The following is a 21,297-nucleotide window of genomic DNA, read 5'->3' as shown; positions in this document are numbered from 1 at the left end:
AAATCTGTAAATAACAAAGTACAAAAAGTCTTGATTTTTCAGGGCTAGATGACAGCTCTCTTGAACTTAATTGACTGATCTCTTCCTAGAGTGATATTCTTCCTTCCCCCATTCTTTTTTCATATGATGTTTTTAAATATTTCATTTTTGATAGTATACTGTATCAGATTCTGGGAGTTTGTGCTGTGACTGGTATCTGTGAAGGACTTAGTACTGTTCTTGACTCCTCTTGTTTATCTGAGAACTTAGGAAATTAAAAATACTAGGGGTTTTACTTCTAACTCTACTTTTTGTGCAGATTTCTTTTTTACCTTTAGAGAATAGGAGGCAGTGTCATGAATAAATTGAACAGGATATTTGTATTTTCTGGGTCATAAATATTTTTCTGTGATACATTTCTCTATCAGGTGGGCAAAAAGAGCTTTTGTTAGCCCTTTTGTTCATATCACTCAGATCTTTCTGTTGTAGCACTCAATAGAAATACAGTATGCCTTTACTTAATATCCTCAGTAGGTTCTTTAGGAAACGGAAATGACATATACAGCAGGTCCTTGAATAACATATTTTTTGGAGACAGTGTCTCACTCTGTCATCCAGGCTACAGTGCAGTGACACCATCATGGCTTACTGCAGCCTCAACCACTTGGGCTCAGGCGATCCTCCTGTCTAAACCTCCTGAGTAACTGGTACCACAAGCACGTGCTACCACATCTGGCCCAACTTTTTTTTTTTTTCTTCTAGATGAGGTACCACTATGTTGACCAGGCTGGTTTCAAACTCCTGGGCTCAAGCAGTCCTCCTACCTTGGCCTCCCAAAGTGCTAGAATTACAGTCATGAGCCACCAGGCTGGCTTATTATTTTTTAATAATGTTGATTGGGGGGAAAAATGATTGCATTATACATTGTTTTGCTTAAAGTCATAGCTTACAAGAACCTGCTAAAGTTGTTAAGTGAGGACTTACTGTACAGTCTCCATGTTGGTAGACTGTAAGCCACTTGAGGGGTATGAGAAAGAAGACAAGGTTTCTCATTCTTTTATTCCTGTGCATGGCACCTAATAGGGGCTAGCTCAGTATTCAATAAATGATTAGTAGATGAATTATTTGGAAAATTAGGCCTAATATTAAGGTCTATTTGTTTGATCTTTGACATTTACATCTTCAGAGTAATTTGTTACATGTTTCCTATAAATATGTAGAGCAAGTAAGTATTAAAAGAATCTGTTGCTGGGCACAGTGGCTCACACCTGTAATCCTAGCACTTTGGGAGTCTTGAGGTAGGTGGGTTGCTTGAATCCAGGAGTTTAAGGCGAGCCTGGGCAAAATGGTGAAACCCCATCTCTGCTAAGAATACAAAAATTAGCCGGGCGTGGTGGTGTGCGCCTGTAGTCCCAGCTACTTGGGAGGCTGAGGCCAGAGGATTGCTTGAGCCAGGTCATGGGGGTTGCAGTGAGCTGAGATTGCATCACTGCACTCCAGCCTGGGTGACAGAGTGAAAATCTGTCTCAGAGAAAAAAAAAAATCTGTTGAACTTGTTTCTGACCTAAAATGTTCTGATTTGGTTACTGGTTTTCTCCTTTTCTGACAGGCAGTTTTTCACAGTTTATTGGTTATTCCTGCCCGAAGTCAGAACTTTGACATCCTGCAAAGTGCCATCAGTAAGCATTTGGTAAGTATCCTTCAACTTTTTCTCTTAAGAATGAACACAAGATGCATTGGTTAGAATAGAGTTTACCATAGCCCCAGAAATAGTGTATCTGGAATTCTAAGCTTAATGATACCATAGCCTCTTGCAGCATGATGCATTGGCAAGAACTGAGGAATCTTGGTATTTTTCCTGGCTGTTATTAATTTAATTCTGAGTGACCTTGGGAAAAATCTCTTCTTAGGGCCTCACTTTTCTAAATCAGTGAAATAAGGGACCTGAAAATTAAACTTCAAATCCTTTCCAGCTTCTGTAATTCGCATGTACTTGGCCTCAGTGTATTGAGAATTACACATCTAGACTGCAGTCTGGGTTCCACCTAGAAGGTTTGGGGTCCAAAGTAGGCACATATCTAACCTGGCACAAGGTGTGATCCCTGGAAGCTGTAGACTCAACCCTGAGACTGGCCTGTTACTTGATATTGGATGTCTCATTTCCATTGGTATTAAATCCACATTAGATATACCTCTGTAGTTGCTTTTAACTTCCTCCAGTGTTTATACTCTTTCTCTTTGGCTTTTTATTGTAATGTATAATAGTATAAAGCAGGGCTCCCAAATTATATCTTTGAGAAACACACTTGTTTGGATAAAATACAGGCACATCCAGACTCCTTTTTCTCTTTTAAAATGTTATTTCCCTTGAGTTGGAAGAGAGTACTGCTTTGAATTCCTGGTACCTTCTCCCTGATGTCCAACTTCCAATCCTTATCCCTGTGTCATCAACAATGCCCACTTTTTTTTTCTCTACCTCCACTCTGGAGAATTAGACTCTCCTTTGACTACATTCATTATTCTAGTAAAAGATCGATATGCCAGACAGTCTTGGCCACTATTTTCACACAGCCTGTGGAGGAGGTTAAGACATCAGAGTTTGCAGACTTTCTAAAATCATTACCCAACAGTAGTCTCCAGGAGATTGAAACCATGTATAATATATATAGTAACAAGTTAGACTGTACCTTAATGACAATGCATACAGTACATTCTAGATGAATTAACAAACCCTAATGACCTTTCCTGGGTTTCTTGGCAGTGAAGCAGTCAGATGTTAACTATAGTAATATCTTTTACTGACTCCAGTAGAGGTATGTTTATTCATGTCTGAATGACTAAATCAAAGTGCAGAGGAAGGCTAATTTTAAAATGAGCTATTTATACATTTAATTACCTGGCATAGGAGTGGTGCCACATGCAAGTTTTCCAGCCTGAATAATTAAAAAATTTTTAAGTGTGATTGTTGGTACTCAGATTTTGAGTACATGAAATAATCCCTTTAAATAGTTATTTCTAACCAGCAGTAGACATTTTATAGAAAATTCAGAAGACTTTGTCATGAAGGGCAGACAGTGGATTGGGTTAATAGCACTTCTTGTGTTTGCATGTTTTCAAAGTCATTTAATTTAGAGATTAAATTCTCAAAGAAAAACAGGACCTTAAGGTGTGGCAGGTGGCATGTGTTAGGTATATATAAGTTTTCAGTAGAAATGATGTACAGTTAATCGTGAATTAATAGGTTTTGGTTTTATTTGCAGGAGGGGGGCTGTTTTGAAGAGGTAATTAATCTTGTTTTTCTCTGCTTAGGTTGGGTTGACTGTAATTCCTGACAGCACGGCTGGCTGTGTTTTTGGTGTTATCTGTAAGCTTCTGGATCATACTTGTGTAGTTAGTGAGACTCTGCTGCCATTTCTGGCTTCTTGTTGCTACAGTCTTCTTTATTTTCTGCTCACTATAGAGAAGGGGGAAGCAGAACATCTAAGAAAAAGGTAATTATTTTTTATTCTTCAACCTTAATTTTCCTACTGTTCTCCCTCCCCCAACCAAATAATAATAGAGACAGTTAAAGATAATTAGGTTATACAAATACCTTAAAGTCTCTTTCAGAGAGTTTGTGTCAGCCTGGCTAGCTTTTTCTTTGTTCCTTCACGAATCCCCTTTGTGTTGTTGTGAAAATTTTGTTTTTCGTTTTTTTCCCCTTTAAGTTACAAATTTGAAAAGTTAGATGGCATTATAAAATTTTTTGTGAGGTTTCTTTTATTAACATTGCTGTAAGTTTAGCAAGAAAAATAATTCTACCCTTAGGAGGATGGGCTATTAGTACAAACCTTTGTATTTTGTTTTGAGCTTCATTAGAGCTAGCCAGAGTGGGAATTTTAAAATCTTGGATTTAAGGAAATGTTTCTAAGATGCTAATGTTTTTAATTAGTACTTTTGCTTGTATATAATATTCAGGCTAGAGCTTTTAGCATAGTTGGGAAGATTTTACTTTCATTTTAAAAAGTATTTTATGTTTGTATTCTTATTGGTGTGCCCATTAAAAGTTCATTGTAGAAGGTTTTAAAACCTGCTAACAGGTTGGCAAATATTCTGTCACCTGCTGTTAATGTTTTGATGTGTGCCTTTTTTGAACTTTCAAATGACATGAAAATACATATACTGAATGTATTAAAAACATGTATGTAGTTTAAAAGGTAATTATAAACTGAGCCTCCATTTTTAACCAACCCCAAGGTTCCGATATAGAATATCATCAGCACATATACTGTTAATGTACCCTGCATAGTTAAATGTCTTTTACGTACCCCTCTGCCCCAGATCACTTTGGTGTTGATCAACTTCATTACCTTTATAAAAAAATGGTTTTATGTGCATTTTTAAACAGTATCATATTTGTTTTGCATTATTTGTGGATTTTTTGTAATGGGAATTACACTGCATGTATATTTTGTGATTTGATTCTCTCAGCATTGCTTTTGAGATTGGTTGAAGTTGATTCATTTAGTTGTATTTCATTCATTTTTATTTCTCCATACCAGGGTTCAGCAAACTTCTTTCTATAAAGGGTCAGTTAGTAAATATTTTAGGTTTTGCAGACCATTAAGGTCTCTGTCATGGCTACTCAACACTACCATGGTAGTGTGAAAGCATCAATCGATAATATGTAAATAAATGAGTATGATTGTGTTCCAGTAAAACTATTTACAAATACTTGTCATGGGCTGGATTTGGCCTGTCGCCATAGTTTGCTCAGTCTGCTCTGTAGTATTCTGTTACATGCATGTACTATAACTTAGCCATTTTATTGTCAGCATTCAAATTTTTTCCAGTAAGAGTATGTGTATAGAAAAAATTGTGTATTTCACTTTAAATATACTATAAAATTTATGCATAACATAAATTTGATGATAGTTTTCTTATACATCATCAAACTTTAGGTCTGACAGGTCAAGAAAAGGCTTTATAAGTAGCAAGGAACTTCTTAGGGTTCTAGAGATTTTATAAAATCCCCACTTAATGAAATGTGTGTATTGCTATTTGTTATTTCCTGTCACTTGAAGTACGGCTCCTAAAACAACTTCATGCAAAGTTTCAAAGATCTATTATAGTCTCTTATAGAGAAACATCCTTTGACTTCATGTGGCTGGAATGAACAAAATTAAGTGTGTGTAATACTTGTTTGCCTGTTTAAAATGCCCAGTTTTAGAGGTGTTCTATACTGGGTACTGGAAAGGTTGACATTACTAGGATATTAGGCACAGTTGGCAGCCAAAGTCTTAGGTACTAAAATTCCCATTTGGGTTATTTCTTCCCCACTGGAGAAGGTGTTTATAAGATTACAAAATGATGAGAGTGCTAGTCAAATTACTGGGGAGCCTTTGATTTCACAAATGCTGGCCAGAAAGTTAGGTTTGACCAAATTGAGTTGTTTAGTACTGTGTCTGCTGTGCCTTGAAGATACTGTTCTATTGTCTCCTTGCCTCAGTGTTACTGATGAAAAATCTGCTATTAGTCTGAGCCCTCTTAGTTTGTAGGCAGTAATCTTATAGGTAGTAATCTATATTTTTACTGTTTTCTCTTCATCTTCAGTGTGTTGCAGATCAGGATGTGTCCTAGTGTAGGTTTGTTATTTATCCTGCCCGAGACATAGTGTGCTTCCATAATACAAAGATTCAATTTTTTTTCTTCAAGTCTGGAAAGTTGTTATTAATTTCTAACCATCTTCCCCCATTGTTTCTATTTTCTTGTAAAAACTCCTTTTAAACATAGGGAGCTTTTTATTCTGTCTTCTTTATCTCTTAAAAATCTTTTAATTTGCTAATTCTTTTACTTAATCCTCCTACTGAGATTTTATTTCATCAATTATTGTTTTGTGTTCTTTTGGATTTGTTTCTGTTTTGGATTTTCATTTGGTATTTTGTCATTCTTGCTTGTTCTTGGTTTACTGGTGTTTCTTTAAAGTTCTTGTTAGTTCCATTAGCTCCTTTTTTCTCCGGTGTGGGCATTCTCCCTTATTTTAGGGAGCAAGTTGAACAGACTTGTATATTTTGGGCTGCATACCTTTTCCCTAAGGTGTCTTTTGTGGGAGTTCTGTGGAGGTTTGTAGACCTCCCTGTAGGATAGTTTGACATTTGCGTTTTCCTGGCTTCCCATTTTATGCAAGGATCATAGTTCAAACTCCCTGCCTTCCATACCTGGGTTTTGAAGCCTCAGCTTCCAGTACTCTTGACTGTTGAAAATCCTAGCCCTAAAATCCCACATACAGTTTTGTATGACTGGGTATCTTTATATGAATTTTGTTATAGTTTCTGTCACCTAGAGGTTTCACCCATCTGGCCTTGAGGTTGGCTATCTTTTTTTTAAAGGTCTGTGGTTATTTGAAATCCACTCAAATTAAGAAAAGTAGAAAATGAAAATATTGATTATTACAGGAGTAACTTGTAAAACTCAAGGGCTAGGAATTAGAAATTTAGCAACGGACAAAGCAGCTTACTCTATTTTTCTTCTAGTTTGTGTAGTCTGTATCTCTGTGCCTTTGCGTTAGCTACGTCTGCAGTCCGGCTTTCTCTCTTTTTTTTTTTTGGAGCCTGTAGCCCAGGCTGGAGTGCAGTGGCCAGATCTCAGCTCACTGCAAGCTCCGCCTCCCGGGTTCATGCCATTCTCCTGCCTCAGCCTCCCGAGTAGCTGGGACTACAGGCACCCGCCACCTCGCCCGGCTAGTTTTTTGTATTTTTTTTTTTTATTAGAGATGGGGTTTCACCGTGTTAGCCAGGATGGTCTCTATCTCCTGACCTCGTGATCTGCCCGTCTCGGCCTCCCAAAGTGCTGGGATTACAGGCTTGAGCCACTGCGCCCGGCCCGGCTTTCTCTTTTCTCCTTGCACATGACTGTCCCTGCTGGGCTCTGCATAAGAGTATCTATTTGGCCTAGAATGGATTCACTATTCACCATAGATGGAATTACCATATGTGGAGTCAGGGAAATTGGTTATATGGTGAAAGGGCTGCTCCCTCTAGACCTGGAGGTAGTGAGGTTCTCTTAGAAAGATTTGGGAACTAGGAGGATTATACGCTCCTGGTAAAGAAGCTGCAACAAAGTCAGAGCCTTTCATAGTCAGTGGACTCTAGGTCCATATAAATATTGCACTATCTAATTAACACTTGTAGAATGTGGTTAGGCTAGCTGCAGGGTCACCTGTCTCTACCATAAACATTTTGCTCTATAAAGATACCAAGAGAATGATGTTCATTGTTCTTGATTTGGCTCTTAGCCTAAATGTTAGTGAAAAACACCATGTTTACTGAAATGTGGAGAGTTTCTCTTGTTCTTCAGTTTAATTAGGTCCCACCTGTCTTTTTTTTTTTTTTTTTTTTTTTTTTTGCAATTGCTTTTGAGGACTTAGTAATGAATTCTTAATCTATCTTGAGTTAATTTTTTTTTTGAGACAGAGTCTTGCTCTTTGCTAGGCTGAAGTGCAGTGGTGTGATCTTGGCTCACTGCAACCTCCGCCTCCCGGGTTCAAGAATTCTCTTGCCTCAGCCTCCCAAGTAGCTGGGACTATAGGCGCATGCCACCATGCCCAGCTAATTTTGTATCTTTAGTAGAGACAGGGTTTCTCCATGTTGGCCAGGATGGTCTCTATCTCTTGACCTCATGATCCACCTGCCTCAGCCTCCCAAAGTGCTGGGATTACAGGTGTGAGTCACCATGCCTGGCCAAGTTAATTTTTTGTATATGATGAAAGATAGAGATCCATTTTTATTCTTCTACAAAAGGATAGCCAGTTGTCCCAGCACCATTTATTGAATAGGGAATCCTTGCCCTTTTGCTTGTTTTTGTCAGCTGAGTTGAAGATGAGATAGTTGTAGGTATGTGGCTTTATTTCTGGGTTCTCTTTTCTGTTCCACTGGTCTATGTGTCTGTTGTTTTCTACCATTACCATGCTGTTTTAGTTACTGTAGCCTTGTAGTATAGTGTGAAGTCAGGTTGTTTTTGCTTAGGATTGCTTTGGCCATTCTGACTCTTGTTTTGGTTTCATATGAATTTTAGAATATTTTTTTCTAATTGTGTGAAGAATGATGTTGGTAGTTTGATAGGAATACAGTTGAATCTGTAGATTGCTTTGAGCAGTGTGGCCATTTTAACAATACTGATTATTCCAATTCATGAGCATGCAATGTTTTTCCATTTATCTGTGTCATCTGTGATTTCTTTCAGCAGTGTTCTGTAGTCTTTCTTGTAGAGATCTTTCACCTCCTTGGTTAGATGTATTCCTAGGTTGGCTCTCAGCTTAAATGTTATTGGAAAACATGTTTCTTAAAGGGACATTTCAGTTTGGGGGGACATGGAAAGTGGGGGCTTTTCCTGTGTGCATTTGCTCACTGACTCATTTCTGTCGCTGTTATTTTAGGGACAAGCTGTGGGGGGTCTGTGTCTCCATCCTGGCTCTCTTGCCTCGAGTCCTCAGGTTGATGCTGCAGAGCCTGCGGGTGAACAGAGTTGGGCCTGAGGAGCTGCCTGTTGTGGGCCAGCTGCTTCGACTGCTGCTTCAGCATGCACCTCTCAGGACTCATATGTTGACCAATGCGATCTTGGTGCAGCAGATCATCAAGAATATCACGGTAAGAAGCATGGTACCAGAGGCTTTGCAATATTAGCATAAGAATGAATTTATGACAGGGGCATGGGAGGGAAGTGTGTTTTGAGGGAGGAAAGAGATCCCATATATTGAGTCCAGGAATTAATCCCAGTGTGGTAGTTTCTCAGGGTCTCCTGTGCTGTCCAGCACCTGACTGTAACTTAACGGGGGGTGTGTGTCTGTTATTCCAGAACTGGTAATAAAAGTCTTAAAATAATCAAACTAAATGAAGGTGACAAAGCTTAGTTTAGTTTGAAAAGGTAAGGGCATCAGAGTCATTCCTACCTAGACTGTAATACAGACTCTATTAATGAACTGTGACAGCTGGGCAAGTTTTTTTCTTTCTTTCTTACCTATCCAAGCTTGTTTTCCTATCTAGAAAAATGGGAATAATGCCAACTTTATTGTGTTTTGGTGATCATTAAAGGAGATAACCAAAGTAAATTTTTTAGTATACCTGACATTTGTAAAGTGTTCAGTAAATGTTGTCATTAAGGAAATTAGCAGGAATAAACTTCAGGCCAATTTCTAGTCACTTAGTTCACTGGAAAGTAAGAAAATCAGAAGTAGTTGCAGACTTCAGCTTTGTCTAATGGTTGGCTCTCTGCCTTCAGCTGTGTCTGGCAGGGACAGCTCTGTTGTTTAGGATTCCTTTGGTGATTTTAGTTTGGGGGGGTTAAAAAGGTGTTTTGTATAGTTTGATTTGCAGGTTGTCCCTTGAGATTTGTAGTAATACTTTGAAGTAATAGTGCTTTTACATGCATATAACACAGGTGCTCATTAGAATTTTCTCAGTAGCCTTTGTAGGGGTAATGGAAGTGGCAGTGGAATAATTCAGAAATAGTGAAGGGAAGAAAATCAAGAGCTTGGATTATTCCCAGACTGGAGAATCAGCCCATTTCTGTAAAGAAGAGATTGACAGAAATTGTTGGTTGGCCCTGTAGAGTTATTCTCAGTTGGCATTGGGGTAAAGATCATGAGACACTAGAATGGCAAGAGGGGGAGGCAAGGGTGAAGGGACGGTTGGTGGTGAAATTTCATTAGTCTCTAGCATGTGCAGGAGGGAACACACTCAGTAAGAAACCGTTGGCATTTGAGGATATAACTAGGAATTTCCACTGCCTGTGGTAATGCCCGATTAATAGTTCCCTGTTTCCTGGAAGACTTCCTATGGTAATTTATAGACGGGGATGCAGTTGCCACAGCTCTGGGAAATTGTGTTTGGGTGTGAAAAGTACGGTCAGGTAGCATAGAGATTTGGGTACAATTCTCAAATTACTCTTGTTTTTCTCTCCAGACATTGAAGAGTGGAAGTGTTCAGGAACAGTGGCTCACAGACTTACATTACTGCTTCAACGTGTATATCACTGGGCATCCCCAAGGGCCCAGCGCACTGGCTACAGTGTATTGAAGAGGCTGTGGTACCTCCTGTTTGAAGTTGTTTATTCACGTCTATCTTATTTTGAAGAAAGACTGATGTAATAGATCTTTTGTCATTAAAGCTGAACTTTTAAAGAAGTTTACGAACCTTCTTTGCACTGATGTAGGAAAATAATGCTTGGGAGTTCCTATTAATGTGTATGCTGGCTTCCTGGACTAGCACACGATACATGGTCACAGGTGTTGTGCATTGTGCATTTCATAGGAGCGAAATATTTACAAAACAGAGAGTGATCCTGTGGTACCTTCTGTTATGTACCAAGAAATTGGCTAAATCTTTGTAATCCCATCTAGGCAGACCTCATTCTTTGTGTTTTTGTGATCACAAAAACGATGACTTATAGTAATTAGCAAACTAAAAACCAAGGTAGTTAACTTAAGCGAACACTTCATTGCCTGTCTCTTAACTTTAGCACAGAAGTGGCACTGATGTGTAGAAAATGAAAGCATCCCCCAAAATACTTGTAAAATATATCACTGTTTATGCCTACTGTCTATATTCCCACAGCAGCTTTCCCCTTAAACAATGTGAAAGAGTCCATGATCACTGGATTTTATTTAAACCAGGTGTTCTTAGAATGCTAGGATGTGTGCCGTTTCATTCTTCCCTGCCAACAGGAATGGCATTTTAAGAAGATTGCTCATTTCTGCAAGTTGGTCAGAAAATACAAGTAGAACATTGAAGCCTGAGTTGGCACCCTGCTGCATGAACAGTCTGGTCTGTAAACCCTACCTGACAGAATCCTTGATACTGTAATATGGCTGTTGGTATTCAGCACTGAGAAAGCCATTCAGAGAAGACGTGGCGGCAACTTGTGGCCTTGAGAGGCTAACGTAGGAACTGTAAAATGTAAGGAATCACCAGAATGTATCTATGGTCTTTTGTACAATTTCTAAATGCAAACAGTGGGTCATGATTCTGATCTAAAATTTAAACCTGATTAATTTTGAAGTAACAGTGGGATGTGAATGTGGTGTGTGTGATAAGTTTGTTGCATTAGATTCCAGGAAAGTAGTGAGAAGAAGGCTGCTATGGGACAGGCTTCCTATCTCATTTAGGTTCATCTCTTGAGTCAGGAAGCCAGTACCAGCTAGCTGGCAGAAATCCCAACCCAGCAGCCTTAGTTTGCCTTAGATTTTACTGTTAATTATGAATTCCCATTTCCAACCATACAGACTGCAGTGAAAGCAGACACCTGGGCACTTTGCACAGACAGAGTCTATGCAGGTCCTTTCAGTGCAGGCTGCATCGATTGACAAAACAATGCTGTGTAAGAGCAGAAAGGAAACATTCTGACATTTTCTTTGAGTTAACACATTTTTAGGTGAATAAGCCTTCAGGTACAGATAGTAAAGTTTTCCCAAAGTGTAAAAGATTATCAGCACAAAATTTGAACTCTGCACTAGCTATGCCAGCTCACCCGAACACAGTCTTCCTCCTTAGGCAGTCAAGGTTTTGTTTTGTTTTTTGGCTGAGTAGCTGATTGCAGGTTATAAGAAAAGTTCTTTGATCTTCCACTGTTATCAAGGAGATGTATGCACTGTAGGTTGCTCACTGTTAAAAACAAATACCAGATATTAAGGTTATTAATTTTAAGGCTGAAGGGAACAGTTCATTGGTGTTGAGGAAGAAGGACTTAGGTTTAGGCCATCCCTGGGATGATGGGCCAGTTTACTGTAGAGGCAGGATGAATTAATATAATAGCTTTATATTTTCTGCAGTCTCAAGATATGGGACATCTCTTCAAGGGAGACTTGACCAAGAGAGAGCAGGCACGTGGGGAGCTGATACCGGAAGCTCGGTCTTCAGTCTGCCTGAAATAACAAATATATTCTCCCTCTGTGTCTCTCACATAACACATTACATAAACACGTAACCTCTTTTAACTATCCTATTATACTTTGAATAGTCTGTTCTAGGAAATAGGTTAGGAAATATTCAGATCCTCATGAATGATAAGCTGATGGGAATATCAAACTTAAAATGGATTTTTGAGGCCTTTTTATGACTTTGAATTAACAAATGTATAGGATGCCACAGTCAGAAAACGTTAGTGATACACTTTGACAAATGATACTGAGGCCCCATATGGTTGAGAGACCTTGCTGAAGATATTGCTATATTTTGCTTCTAACTTTTTCTGGAGCATACAAGCAAATACATTAAAAGTTTAGTAGTTTTAAAAAGTAGCAAACGTATGTCTCAATTTTTCTCTCTTGGTTTTATAACTTCCACAAAATTATTTTAATGGGAACTATTGTTTTTGGCTGTCTTCACTGTATCTTGAATGGAGTTGTCATCTGTGTACCCCTCTGTAGGTGAGCAAGAATAAACTGGATTTATACAGGGGGTACCAATACTAATAATCACAGTTATTCCATTCACTGGAATGGAATTTTAAAGGGAGTTGTTTTCTTTTATTGTTAAAGAGATAGGCCCAGGTGTGTGTGTGTATCAGTAAAAGGCTCTGCTGAGATTCTTGGTGGGTGGTCTGCAAGGCTGGGTGTAGAAGACTGAAGTGAGCAGGGATTGTTTTGCTGCCTCCCAAATACATGTGGAGAAACAGCCCAAGGAGGCTGGCATTTTGCTATATCCACCTTTCTGTTTCTTCCTAAGTGGTAAAGGCACTACTAAAACCTCTTGGGGGTCTCTCTCCAAGTTGGAGGGTGAGAGCAATAATGTTAACTGGTTAATGCTTAATGTGGGTGGGCTTGAACCTAACAAAACCGTGTGTTCTCCCAAATTTGGGGTTAGGAAAAGATCATTTTATCCTTGTCTGATTTTAAACCAGTCAAATATATGTGTAGGACAAATAAGTTGCTTGTTCATATGAAGTCCTATGAAACCATTAAGTTTTGATTTGAATTGATTTACTCTGTCCCTTCTGGGTCCCTTAACTAAAAAATTTATATGCTGCTAAACACCATTTTAAAAGATTTCTGGTAATCTTGGATTTGTTTTTCTCTTAAGACAGTGAAAAATGATCCAGTTATCTAATTTATGCTAGTATTTGATTGTCTAAATGCCACTTCTCTGGTAGTGATATCTGACAATTCTGTTTTTGAAATGATTCTTCAATTTGCTCAGGTATAACGAAAGGGTGTTTTTTGGTTGTTTTTAAACAGACTGTAGGCCTTGATGGCTTTCAAAGTTTCTAACTACCCCACCCACCACTCCCTGATCAGTCTGTCTGTATTACCTGAGTTGTCCAACTCTTATTAAAGATTTGGCAGTAATTACTCTGTCCCCCACCTCCAGGTTTTTGCCCCCCATCAAAAACTAAATGAATGTTAAAGTTCATGCTGACAGTCATTGTTCACCTTCCCAGCTGCACTCTGTTCCTCCAGGATGACTGTGTGGATCGGGGAGGCAGCGGGGAGCGTGTTGCCATAGCCACCTATGAGAAACACTGGACCTGGCATTAGCTGCTGACAGCAATGAACTTATCACCCATATTTAATGCTGGCGTGAAAGAGGGGGCACTAAGTAAAACTCTTGTCTTGCGGCTGAAAAGAAAGTTCCCTGAGCTTCTCTAGTATGAGGGAAATCACGCACAGCTGAGCCTGGGCTGTACATGCTCTCAGTGTCCTCTTCATGGTGTTCTTCCCATCTTGGAGAAGGAAACGGGGGATCATAAGGATTATAAAGGATTCCCAAGGTATTCCTTTGAAAAATGACAGTATTTTCATTTATTTTCTCCTTTATGTGAAAAACTGTATAAAAGTGATCAATAATAGCTCCCATTTATTGTTTCTATTGGAGTTAATGTTAATAATAGCTTTTAGTTGTGAAAATAATTTGCCTCTTAGGGAGACAGATGTTGGCTACAGTAATAATCCCATGAAATCAAATGACCATTGGAAAACCCTGGCCATCTCTGTTCTAATGTCTTCTGTCTTTGGGGATGAAATGAAGGAAAACGCTTCCCCATGTTCTCCCCCACCGTCTGCTTTGCAGTGACTGCCTTACCTGAGTTGAGACGCAGCACGGAAGAGGCTTTTACAGATCTTGTAGGATGATGTATTTTCCCTTCTTGAGAACAACCTGAAATGAACCAATAACTGTTACTTTTCTTTGGCCAGGGATAGCTTTGGCCTGACCAACTTCTGAATTCCTTATTGTGGTAAAGGCTTGAGCTTGCAGGCGTGTGTCAAGATAAGTTAGGTATGGTGTGGAACCATGTAGGCCCAGGGCAAAGTTCTGAGATTTTGCTAAAAGAATGTTAAAGTTTATGCTGTAGGAGATCTTTCTAAAGGTGCCCTTGCTTATCTTTTTTTCTCTCTCTCTTTTTTTTTTTTTTTTTTTGAGACAGAGTCTCTCTCTGCTGCCCAGGCTGGAGTGCAGTTGGCACGATCTCGGCTCACTGCAAGCTCCGCCTCCCGGGTTCACGCAATTCTCCTGCCTCAGCCTCCTGAGTAGCTGGGACTACAGGCACCCGCCACCGTGCCCGGCTAATTTTTTTGTATTTTTAGTAGAGACGGGGTTTCACCGTGGTCTTGATCTCCTGACCTCGTGATCCGCCCGCCTCCGCCTCCGCCTCCGCCTCCCAAAGTGCTGGGATTACAGGCGTGAGCCACCGCGCCCGGCTATCTTTTTTTCTCTTGAGCCAGCAAGGCTTCTTGAACTCCACTGGGTCTACTTGGATGGGCTCTTTGCAGAGCTGAAAATGTTTCGATTTGTAGAAGTTAATCTGCTGAACAAATATTTACTGTAGTGCATGGGTGTTGAGCATTCTCATAGTGGGCAACCCTATAACATCTTAGCATAGGAAAAGTCAGGGTCTAGCTAAGTCTTGAATGCTCCAAATGGGTAATGCAAGGGGGAGACTCAAGCAGGGGTCTGGAGAGGTTTAAACAGTAAAGCTTGAGGGTGCTCTGGGCTGAGATGCTAGAACACCTCATGAAACCAAACAATTCTGACCCAGTATCACTGGAAGGCAGGCACGAAATGGTGCTGTTCTCTTGGTGCTTGAAAAATACTAGGTTGGTGCAAAATTAATTGCAGTTTTGACCATTTTGAATTATACAGTTAATTTTGCACCAACCTAATTTATCTGAATGGAAGTTTACCCAATGTAATTAAATCCCATTTCAGATTCTGATGTGGCACTCTGGGGGTACTTGTGAACTACAAAGTAGGCAGAAGGACAGTTACCATAGATTTGCTTAAGCACTGAGTGCTTAGTGGACTTTGTGCCTGAGGTGCCCTTGGATGGATTCTTGGGGGTCTTGCTTACTGCAGTAGTTTGGGGGAGTTTTAGTTCTAGTTCCTTCCTCCAAATCTGGAGGAGTAATGCTGTACACTTTTGCCTCCATCTGTCCACATCTCCAGCTCCAAGCTGCTTCGTATGTCGAAGGTGGGACAGGTGCTTCCTGAGCTGGTAACTGGTGGGGTCAGAGGAGAAGAGAGGCTTTAAGATCACAGTACTGAGAAAACTAAATTTCCTTAAGATTCCTAGAAACTATAGTAGTAGTATTTGCTGAATTCCTGGTAGGTTCATTCAAGCTCCCATTCCTAATTTCGGCAGCAGCATGTTGAATGTGGAATTCTTTTTCCATCATCAAACACCTCCTGAACTAGGATTCAATCATGATTCCTTGCCTTCAAGGAGCTCACAGACTAGTGGGACAGGCTGCTGTGTAAAGAGGGACGTGTGGCATGAGAGTACCATGCAAGAGCAAGGAGCTGGTTGTGCAAACAGATGCAGGACTGACTGATGGATTGGTAAGGTTTCACAAGGCTAATGTTTGTGCTGGATTTTAAAAGATGAATAGGAGCTTACCAGACAGAGAAGGGCATTCTATGCAGCAGAACTGGCATCAGCAGAGATACGGGCATTTGTGCCAGAAAGTCAGTAACACAATGTGTTGGAAGCACTGTGTATTTGGTGAGGAAAGGGGGCTTTAGAGTGGTAAAGGTATGAGCTGCATTTTACTAAGGTAAGTGTTGGAGGTGGGTTTGGAGTGGGTGAGGGATGGGGGATGATGGCTGTATTGACATCTAGGGTTTATTTGATGCTTTCTATCCTACATGCACTCCCAAACTTACTGAGCACAACTACTTTGAGGCCTCCAAAGGAAAGCTGCAGCAATGTTTATTATCTGTATCTGTCTTTATTCCCAGTGAGCCTATAGGTAGCTGCAGAGAGCAACAGGCTTCATGTCTGATTTTACAGTGATTCCATTTGGGCTGCACCAAATGGGAAGTAATCTTTTTCCTAAGTCTGCTAAAAGCTCCTTGCAGTGCGTGGTTTAGCCCCTCCCTCCTTCCCCAAAGGCTGATTTCAGTCAGCCTACATGACTCTTCCTTCTTTCCTGGAGAGTAACACCATGGCATCCCTCTACTAGAATACCTACCACATTTCCAAAAAGCCAAGTCTAGACAAAAGTATGGCACTACCACTCTATAATTCAGTTTCTCCTATTTGAAATGCTGTCTTCTATACCTTCTGCTCCTGTGGGCACAGAACTTGTGGGGAAGCCTGGGTAGTGGCTGAAGCTGTTAATGGTGTCAGCCCTCAGTGGGCCCAGCAGCACCTTTCCTGTTCAGCTTGTCTAGGATCCTGTTTCAGTTCTTTAAAATGTCACCTTACTTGGTTATTAAACTGACAATTTTAAGATCAAGTTTCATTTTCTCAGGACCCAAGGTTCATTTTGCCCCCTCCTTCCCTGCCTGTTTTCCAGCTCCTTTTCTCTATCCTGCACCTGTCCCCTCTAACCACAGCCTGCACTGAGCACTTACGTGTCCAGCCCTGACCCCTGCCCCAGCCCTCACTGCATAGGTTTGCTATCAGACACATTTTCAGGACAGCACTTCGGGCTCTTGTATTTACAATAGAAAAAGTAGTTATAATAGAACTAATAAAAGTGTTTTTACTGTCACCAGACTTGGCTTTCTGCAATGTGCAACAATCCCAGAAGTCCTTTGGGCATCAGAATTGCACAATGGCACATCCAGAGGGAGCCTGTGTAGTTGTCTACCCAGGTGGGCATGTTAGACCATAAGCCCACTGTTCTTGGGGGAATGACTGAAGGCTCATTTGCTACTCTGGTCACTTCTTGACAGGACCTGTCAGCTTCTGACTCTTCAAAGGAGTCAAACAGACAGTCGAAGAAGGAGACATTTCAGGTAGGGAGCAGCTGTGAGGTCTGGCGTGGTAACCTTGCTAGCTTGTTTAGATCCTAGATTTCAACCAAAATACTTAAAAAGTTCATCTGGATGGTAGCCAGTGCATGTACCAGCATAACTGCCCCAACGAGGGGGTGCAATGGCCATTTCCACCTGTGGCTTTAGAGGCTGACTGTCTTGGCTCAAAGCCAGCCCTGGCACTTGCTCTGTAATGTTGGTGAGTTGATGAACCTCTCTGTGCTTCAGTTTCCTCATCTGTGGAACGGGGATAAGAACAATATCTACCTTGCAGGGTTATTGGTGATGATTACATGAATTAATCCAGGTAAAACTAGTTTGAACAGTGTCTGGCACAAGTGTCCGATAAAAACTACTAGTATGTTAACAATTGGTAATAGTAATACCACCCTTCTCCTGGTTACCCTGATGTGTATGACACCAACCAGGCAGTCTTCTCCATCCTGTTTTCAGGCAAAGTGCATGGGGCCCATCTCCACCTCCATTAGCTTGACCACAGCAAAAACTAACTTCACTAATGTAAGGGGAAGGCCCTTGGATTCGAGTTAGCCAGAGGTTCAAGTGCTGGATCTGGACAAAAAGGACAAGTCAATTTTGCCTCTCGTCTGAAAAATGGGGATACTGCTCCCTGTCGTGGTGGCTTCCTGGTGTGGTTGGGAGATCACATGGGGTCAGGCATGGGAGGACTTTGTTAATGGCCAAGAGCTGAAACAGACATGAGGGAGAACACATTGCAAAGCCTGTGCAAGCACAAACCAGATCACCTGGCTCTGGGTTAGGCAGTCTCTGGTATGATGCCAACGGAAGCCTCTCCCTGGACCTCCCGGGAATCCATCTTGTTTTCTCCCTGCCAATGTTAAGGAGAGAACGTCTTCCATTTTCTCCTGACAGGAACCTTGATATCTGGCACACCTGTGCCCGCATTATTTCCTTGCCTTGTCTCCCCATCCATCTTCCTCTCTCTCCAGTGACGGAGGCAAAATAACTTCCACCTATCTCTTTTCTTGAGACAGGGTCTCACTCTGTCGCCCAGGCTGGAGTTCTGTGGCATGGTGATGGCTCACTGGCCTTGACCTCCTGGGGTCAAGCGATCCTCCTGCCTCAGCCTCACAACTAGCTAGGACTACAGGCGTATGCCACCATGCCTGGGTAATTTTTGTATTTTTTTGTTGAGACGGGGTTTGGCCATGTTTCCCGGGGTGATCTCGTCTCATAACCCTGGGTTGAAGTGATCCTCCCACCTCAGCCTCCCAAAGTGCTGGAGTTACAGGTCTAAGCCACTGTGCCTGGCCAGCTCCCACCTATTGGTGATGGGTCCAGCTCCTCTCTGGACACTCATCACTGTAAGGCCTAATTTAGATTTAGGCTCTAGTGAGGCTTTCAGGATGAAAGAGATTATGAGACGTGAACATTTGTAGCAAGAAGACCGCTCAAGTCCTCCCATAATCACCCCCCAGCAGCATTTGTCTCTAGTATATTGGGACACTGTTTCAGGCTTTTAGGACAGCCTTCACCCCCCACTCCCAGTGCCTACTACGTATTCTGAGCTTGGTAGATGCTCAGAGAGGTTTACATAATACGGTTTAGTCACTCAATCTGTTATATCCAGACCCTGGTTTAGGTTTTTTGAGTATGACTAGTTTCTGGGTAGTAAAGACATAAGAATAAAAGTATCTCCTATGTGTGGTAATTTAGAATTAATGAAGTGTGCATTATCTCATTCCAGTAACCTGTCGTATTAATAGGACATGTGCAACAATTATTAAATCCTGTTTTACAGATGAAGAAGCAGAGGGTCGGGGGGCCACGAGATTTGCCCAAAGTCACATAACCTGTTTGAGCTTACCTGAATCTGACATTTCATGGTTACAAACCCAGGACTTTTTCCTTTACCCCATGCTGTGCTGGGAGCACTTTCCCATCTTTCTAGGCAAAAACATCTTCCAAATGGTTTACACAATGTAAATTACTAGGATCTTGTGTGAATTTCATGGGTAGGCTCCATAAAATTGGCCTTATCATGCCACCAAATGGAACTCATTGGGAAAACATCAAAGAGCACAGATGTCATGTTGAGAATACCAGTAACAACCAAAGAACCACAGATGTGGCAGCACCCCATTTTCCTACCTTCGCCAGGCACGCTGGATGACTGCCGCTGCCTTGTTCTTTTTGCGAAACAGCTCTTTCCTCCTTCGTTCTCTCTGAATTATCTGCAGTCGGAGCTCTACAGGGAGAAGGTCAATATTCACACTCTGCCCAGAGAGACCAGGTACTGGATCAGTCTCCTTAGATACCTGAAAGTCCTCGGACAGGGTGGATGTCCCCAGCCTCCTGGCTCCTGACCTCAACTCCTCTGTGCTCTGTGGCAAATCTGAATAGAGCCCTCCTGCGAGCTTGGTTTGTGTCACTTTGTTTCTTGGTGTACGATGGTGAGGAGGATTCTGCCCAGCATGGACTGCCTCCCCCCGGGCACTGCCAGGCCGGCTAGAACCAGCCGGGGAGCACCTTCCTCCTTTGAGCTCTTGAGTGCGCCTTTTCTGGGGGGCACATTTGGCCTTGGGTTCTGTGTCATGCCGCCTGCTGGGCTTCCAGTGGCTATCGTGTGGTGGAAGGCTTGCAGCTGCCCGCCTGGAGTCCTCTCCTTTCTCATCAGGCCCAGCCACCCTGATACAGGAGGGCTGCTTCACAAAGCCTTTCCCCTTTGCACACCGCTGATCACCAGCTGTCTCACCTCTGGACTTCTCAACAGAGGGAACTCCTGGATGCCTGTTTCCATCACTGCCTTCATTGGGTCTGAAGTGGACACAGGCAGATTGGCCTTTAGAATGTTCTCTGGCTGTTTCTTGGGGAAACAAAGAAAAAATATGTCCAAAACTTGCATAGTAGGATAATTTTGCTAATATGTTCACATAAGATATTCAGACTTAGACTATATCATTACCATAATAGTGGCAAATACGACTAGGAAAAAACTTTAACTTCTATTTCCAGCAATATGGTAGGTTAGATAACCTGAAGCCCTTCTCACCTTAACAAAAATAATGGATATCCTTTGGAAAGCACTGTCATGCCTTTAAGAAAATAAAGGAACTCTGGAGGCCAAAAACAAAGAGAAAATTGAAAATCAAAGCAATTAAGTGTGTGAGCTGATCCAGTGACTGTTTAGGCAGGTAATGGTGGTGGAGTGGGCAACAGATGGTCTTATTAAATATCTGGCTGTTTTTTAACATCTACATAAGAACAGAAAATGAGGCCTTGCAGGAAGAAAGTTAACTGGAACAAGACTCTACCTGAAGCCAGCACTCTTGAAGGGATATACCTTTTGGAAATAATCCAGATTTTAAAATCTGCTCTCCAGCACTTGGAGATGACAAGGAAGTTTGTTTCAGCTCAGGTTCTGGATAGGGTAAGGAGTCTCCTATAAGAATTTAAAACCAAAGTCTTCTTCCTCACATGGGCTTGGTATTCATTTATTCTCAATCCATAGGAGACAGTAACATAAAAACCGTTCTCAGGATGGAGATATCCCACGATGCCTCACAGAAGCAAACACAATATTGCTTTAGTGTGACATGCTCTCAACTCAGGCTGCACAAAGGGGTCCTCTGAAAATGACTAACATCTAAAATGAAAAATATGCCAGGCACAGTGGCTCACGCCTGTAATCCTAGCACTTTGGGAGGCCGAGATGGGAATCATGAGGTCAGGAGTTTGAGACCAGCCTGGCCAACATGGTGAAACCTTGTCTCTACTAAAAATACAAAAATTAGCTGGGCATGGTGGTGTGTGCCTGTAGTCCCAGCTACTTGGGAGGCTGAGGCAGGAGAATCGCTTGAACCCAGGAGGCACAGGTTGCAGTGAGCTGAGATCGCGCCACTGCACTCCAGCCTGGGTGACAGCGAGACTCTGTCTCAAAGAAAAAGAAAAAAAATCTTACCAAAACAGGCACATAGATTATCCAGATAATGTGTTTTCAGAAACAGACTTTAAAATAACTGTTCTGGCTGGGTGCAGTGGCCCAGCACCTTGGGAGGCTGAGGCAAGAGGATTGCTTGAGCCAAGTCTGAGACAAGCCTGGTAACACAGT

General features: G+C 41.5%; 2 protein-coding genes across 15 annotated transcripts in view; one reads left to right on the top strand and one right to left on the bottom strand.

Moving 5' to 3' along the window:
• The window catches only part of TEX10 (testis expressed 10), a 50,530-nt gene extending 40,392 nt beyond the window's left edge, over positions 1 to 10,138 (top strand). For all 8 annotated transcript variants that reach the window (XM_073021811.1, XM_037982831.2, XM_007968576.3 and 5 more), the window contains 4 exons: positions 1,589 to 1,669; positions 3,289 to 3,470; positions 8,393 to 8,603; positions 9,918 to 10,138. In XM_073021811.1, the coding sequence (XP_072877912.1) occupies positions 1,589 to 1,669; positions 3,289 to 3,470; positions 8,393 to 8,603; positions 9,918 to 10,031 (588 nt within the window). In that variant the 3' untranslated portion in view covers positions 10,032 to 10,138. The remainder of the gene's footprint in view (positions 1 to 1,588; positions 1,670 to 3,288; positions 3,471 to 8,392; positions 8,604 to 9,917) is intronic.
• Positions 1 to 21,297, bottom strand: part of INVS (inversin) — a 234,741-nt gene that overhangs the window by 25,650 nt on the left and 187,794 nt on the right. Inside the window, exons 14-18 of one of the 7 annotated variants that reach the window (XM_073021806.1) lie at positions 19,338 to 20,052; positions 15,216 to 15,445; positions 14,031 to 14,105; positions 11,482 to 11,615; positions 10,598 to 10,901 (exon numbers count right to left, since the gene is read on the bottom strand). In XM_073021806.1, coding sequence (XP_072877907.1) covers positions 11,509 to 11,615; positions 14,031 to 14,105; positions 15,216 to 15,445; positions 19,338 to 20,052 — 1,127 coding nt within the window. In that variant the 3' untranslated portion in view covers positions 10,598 to 10,901; positions 11,482 to 11,508. Of the gene's footprint in view, positions 1 to 10,597; positions 10,902 to 11,332; positions 11,616 to 13,547; positions 14,106 to 15,215; positions 15,446 to 19,337; positions 20,053 to 21,297 lie in introns of those variants that run through there. The other 6 variants (XM_007968589.3, XM_073021807.1, XM_007968587.3 and 3 more) reach the window with 6 other exon arrangements.

This window comes from Chlorocebus sabaeus, chromosome 12 (assembly GCF_047675955.1).
Source record: "Chlorocebus sabaeus isolate Y175 chromosome 12, mChlSab1.0.hap1, whole genome shotgun sequence".
Lineage (NCBI taxonomy): Eukaryota > Metazoa > Chordata > Mammalia > Primates > Cercopithecidae > Chlorocebus > Chlorocebus sabaeus.
This window is presented reverse-complemented; position numbering and strand designations above follow the sequence as displayed.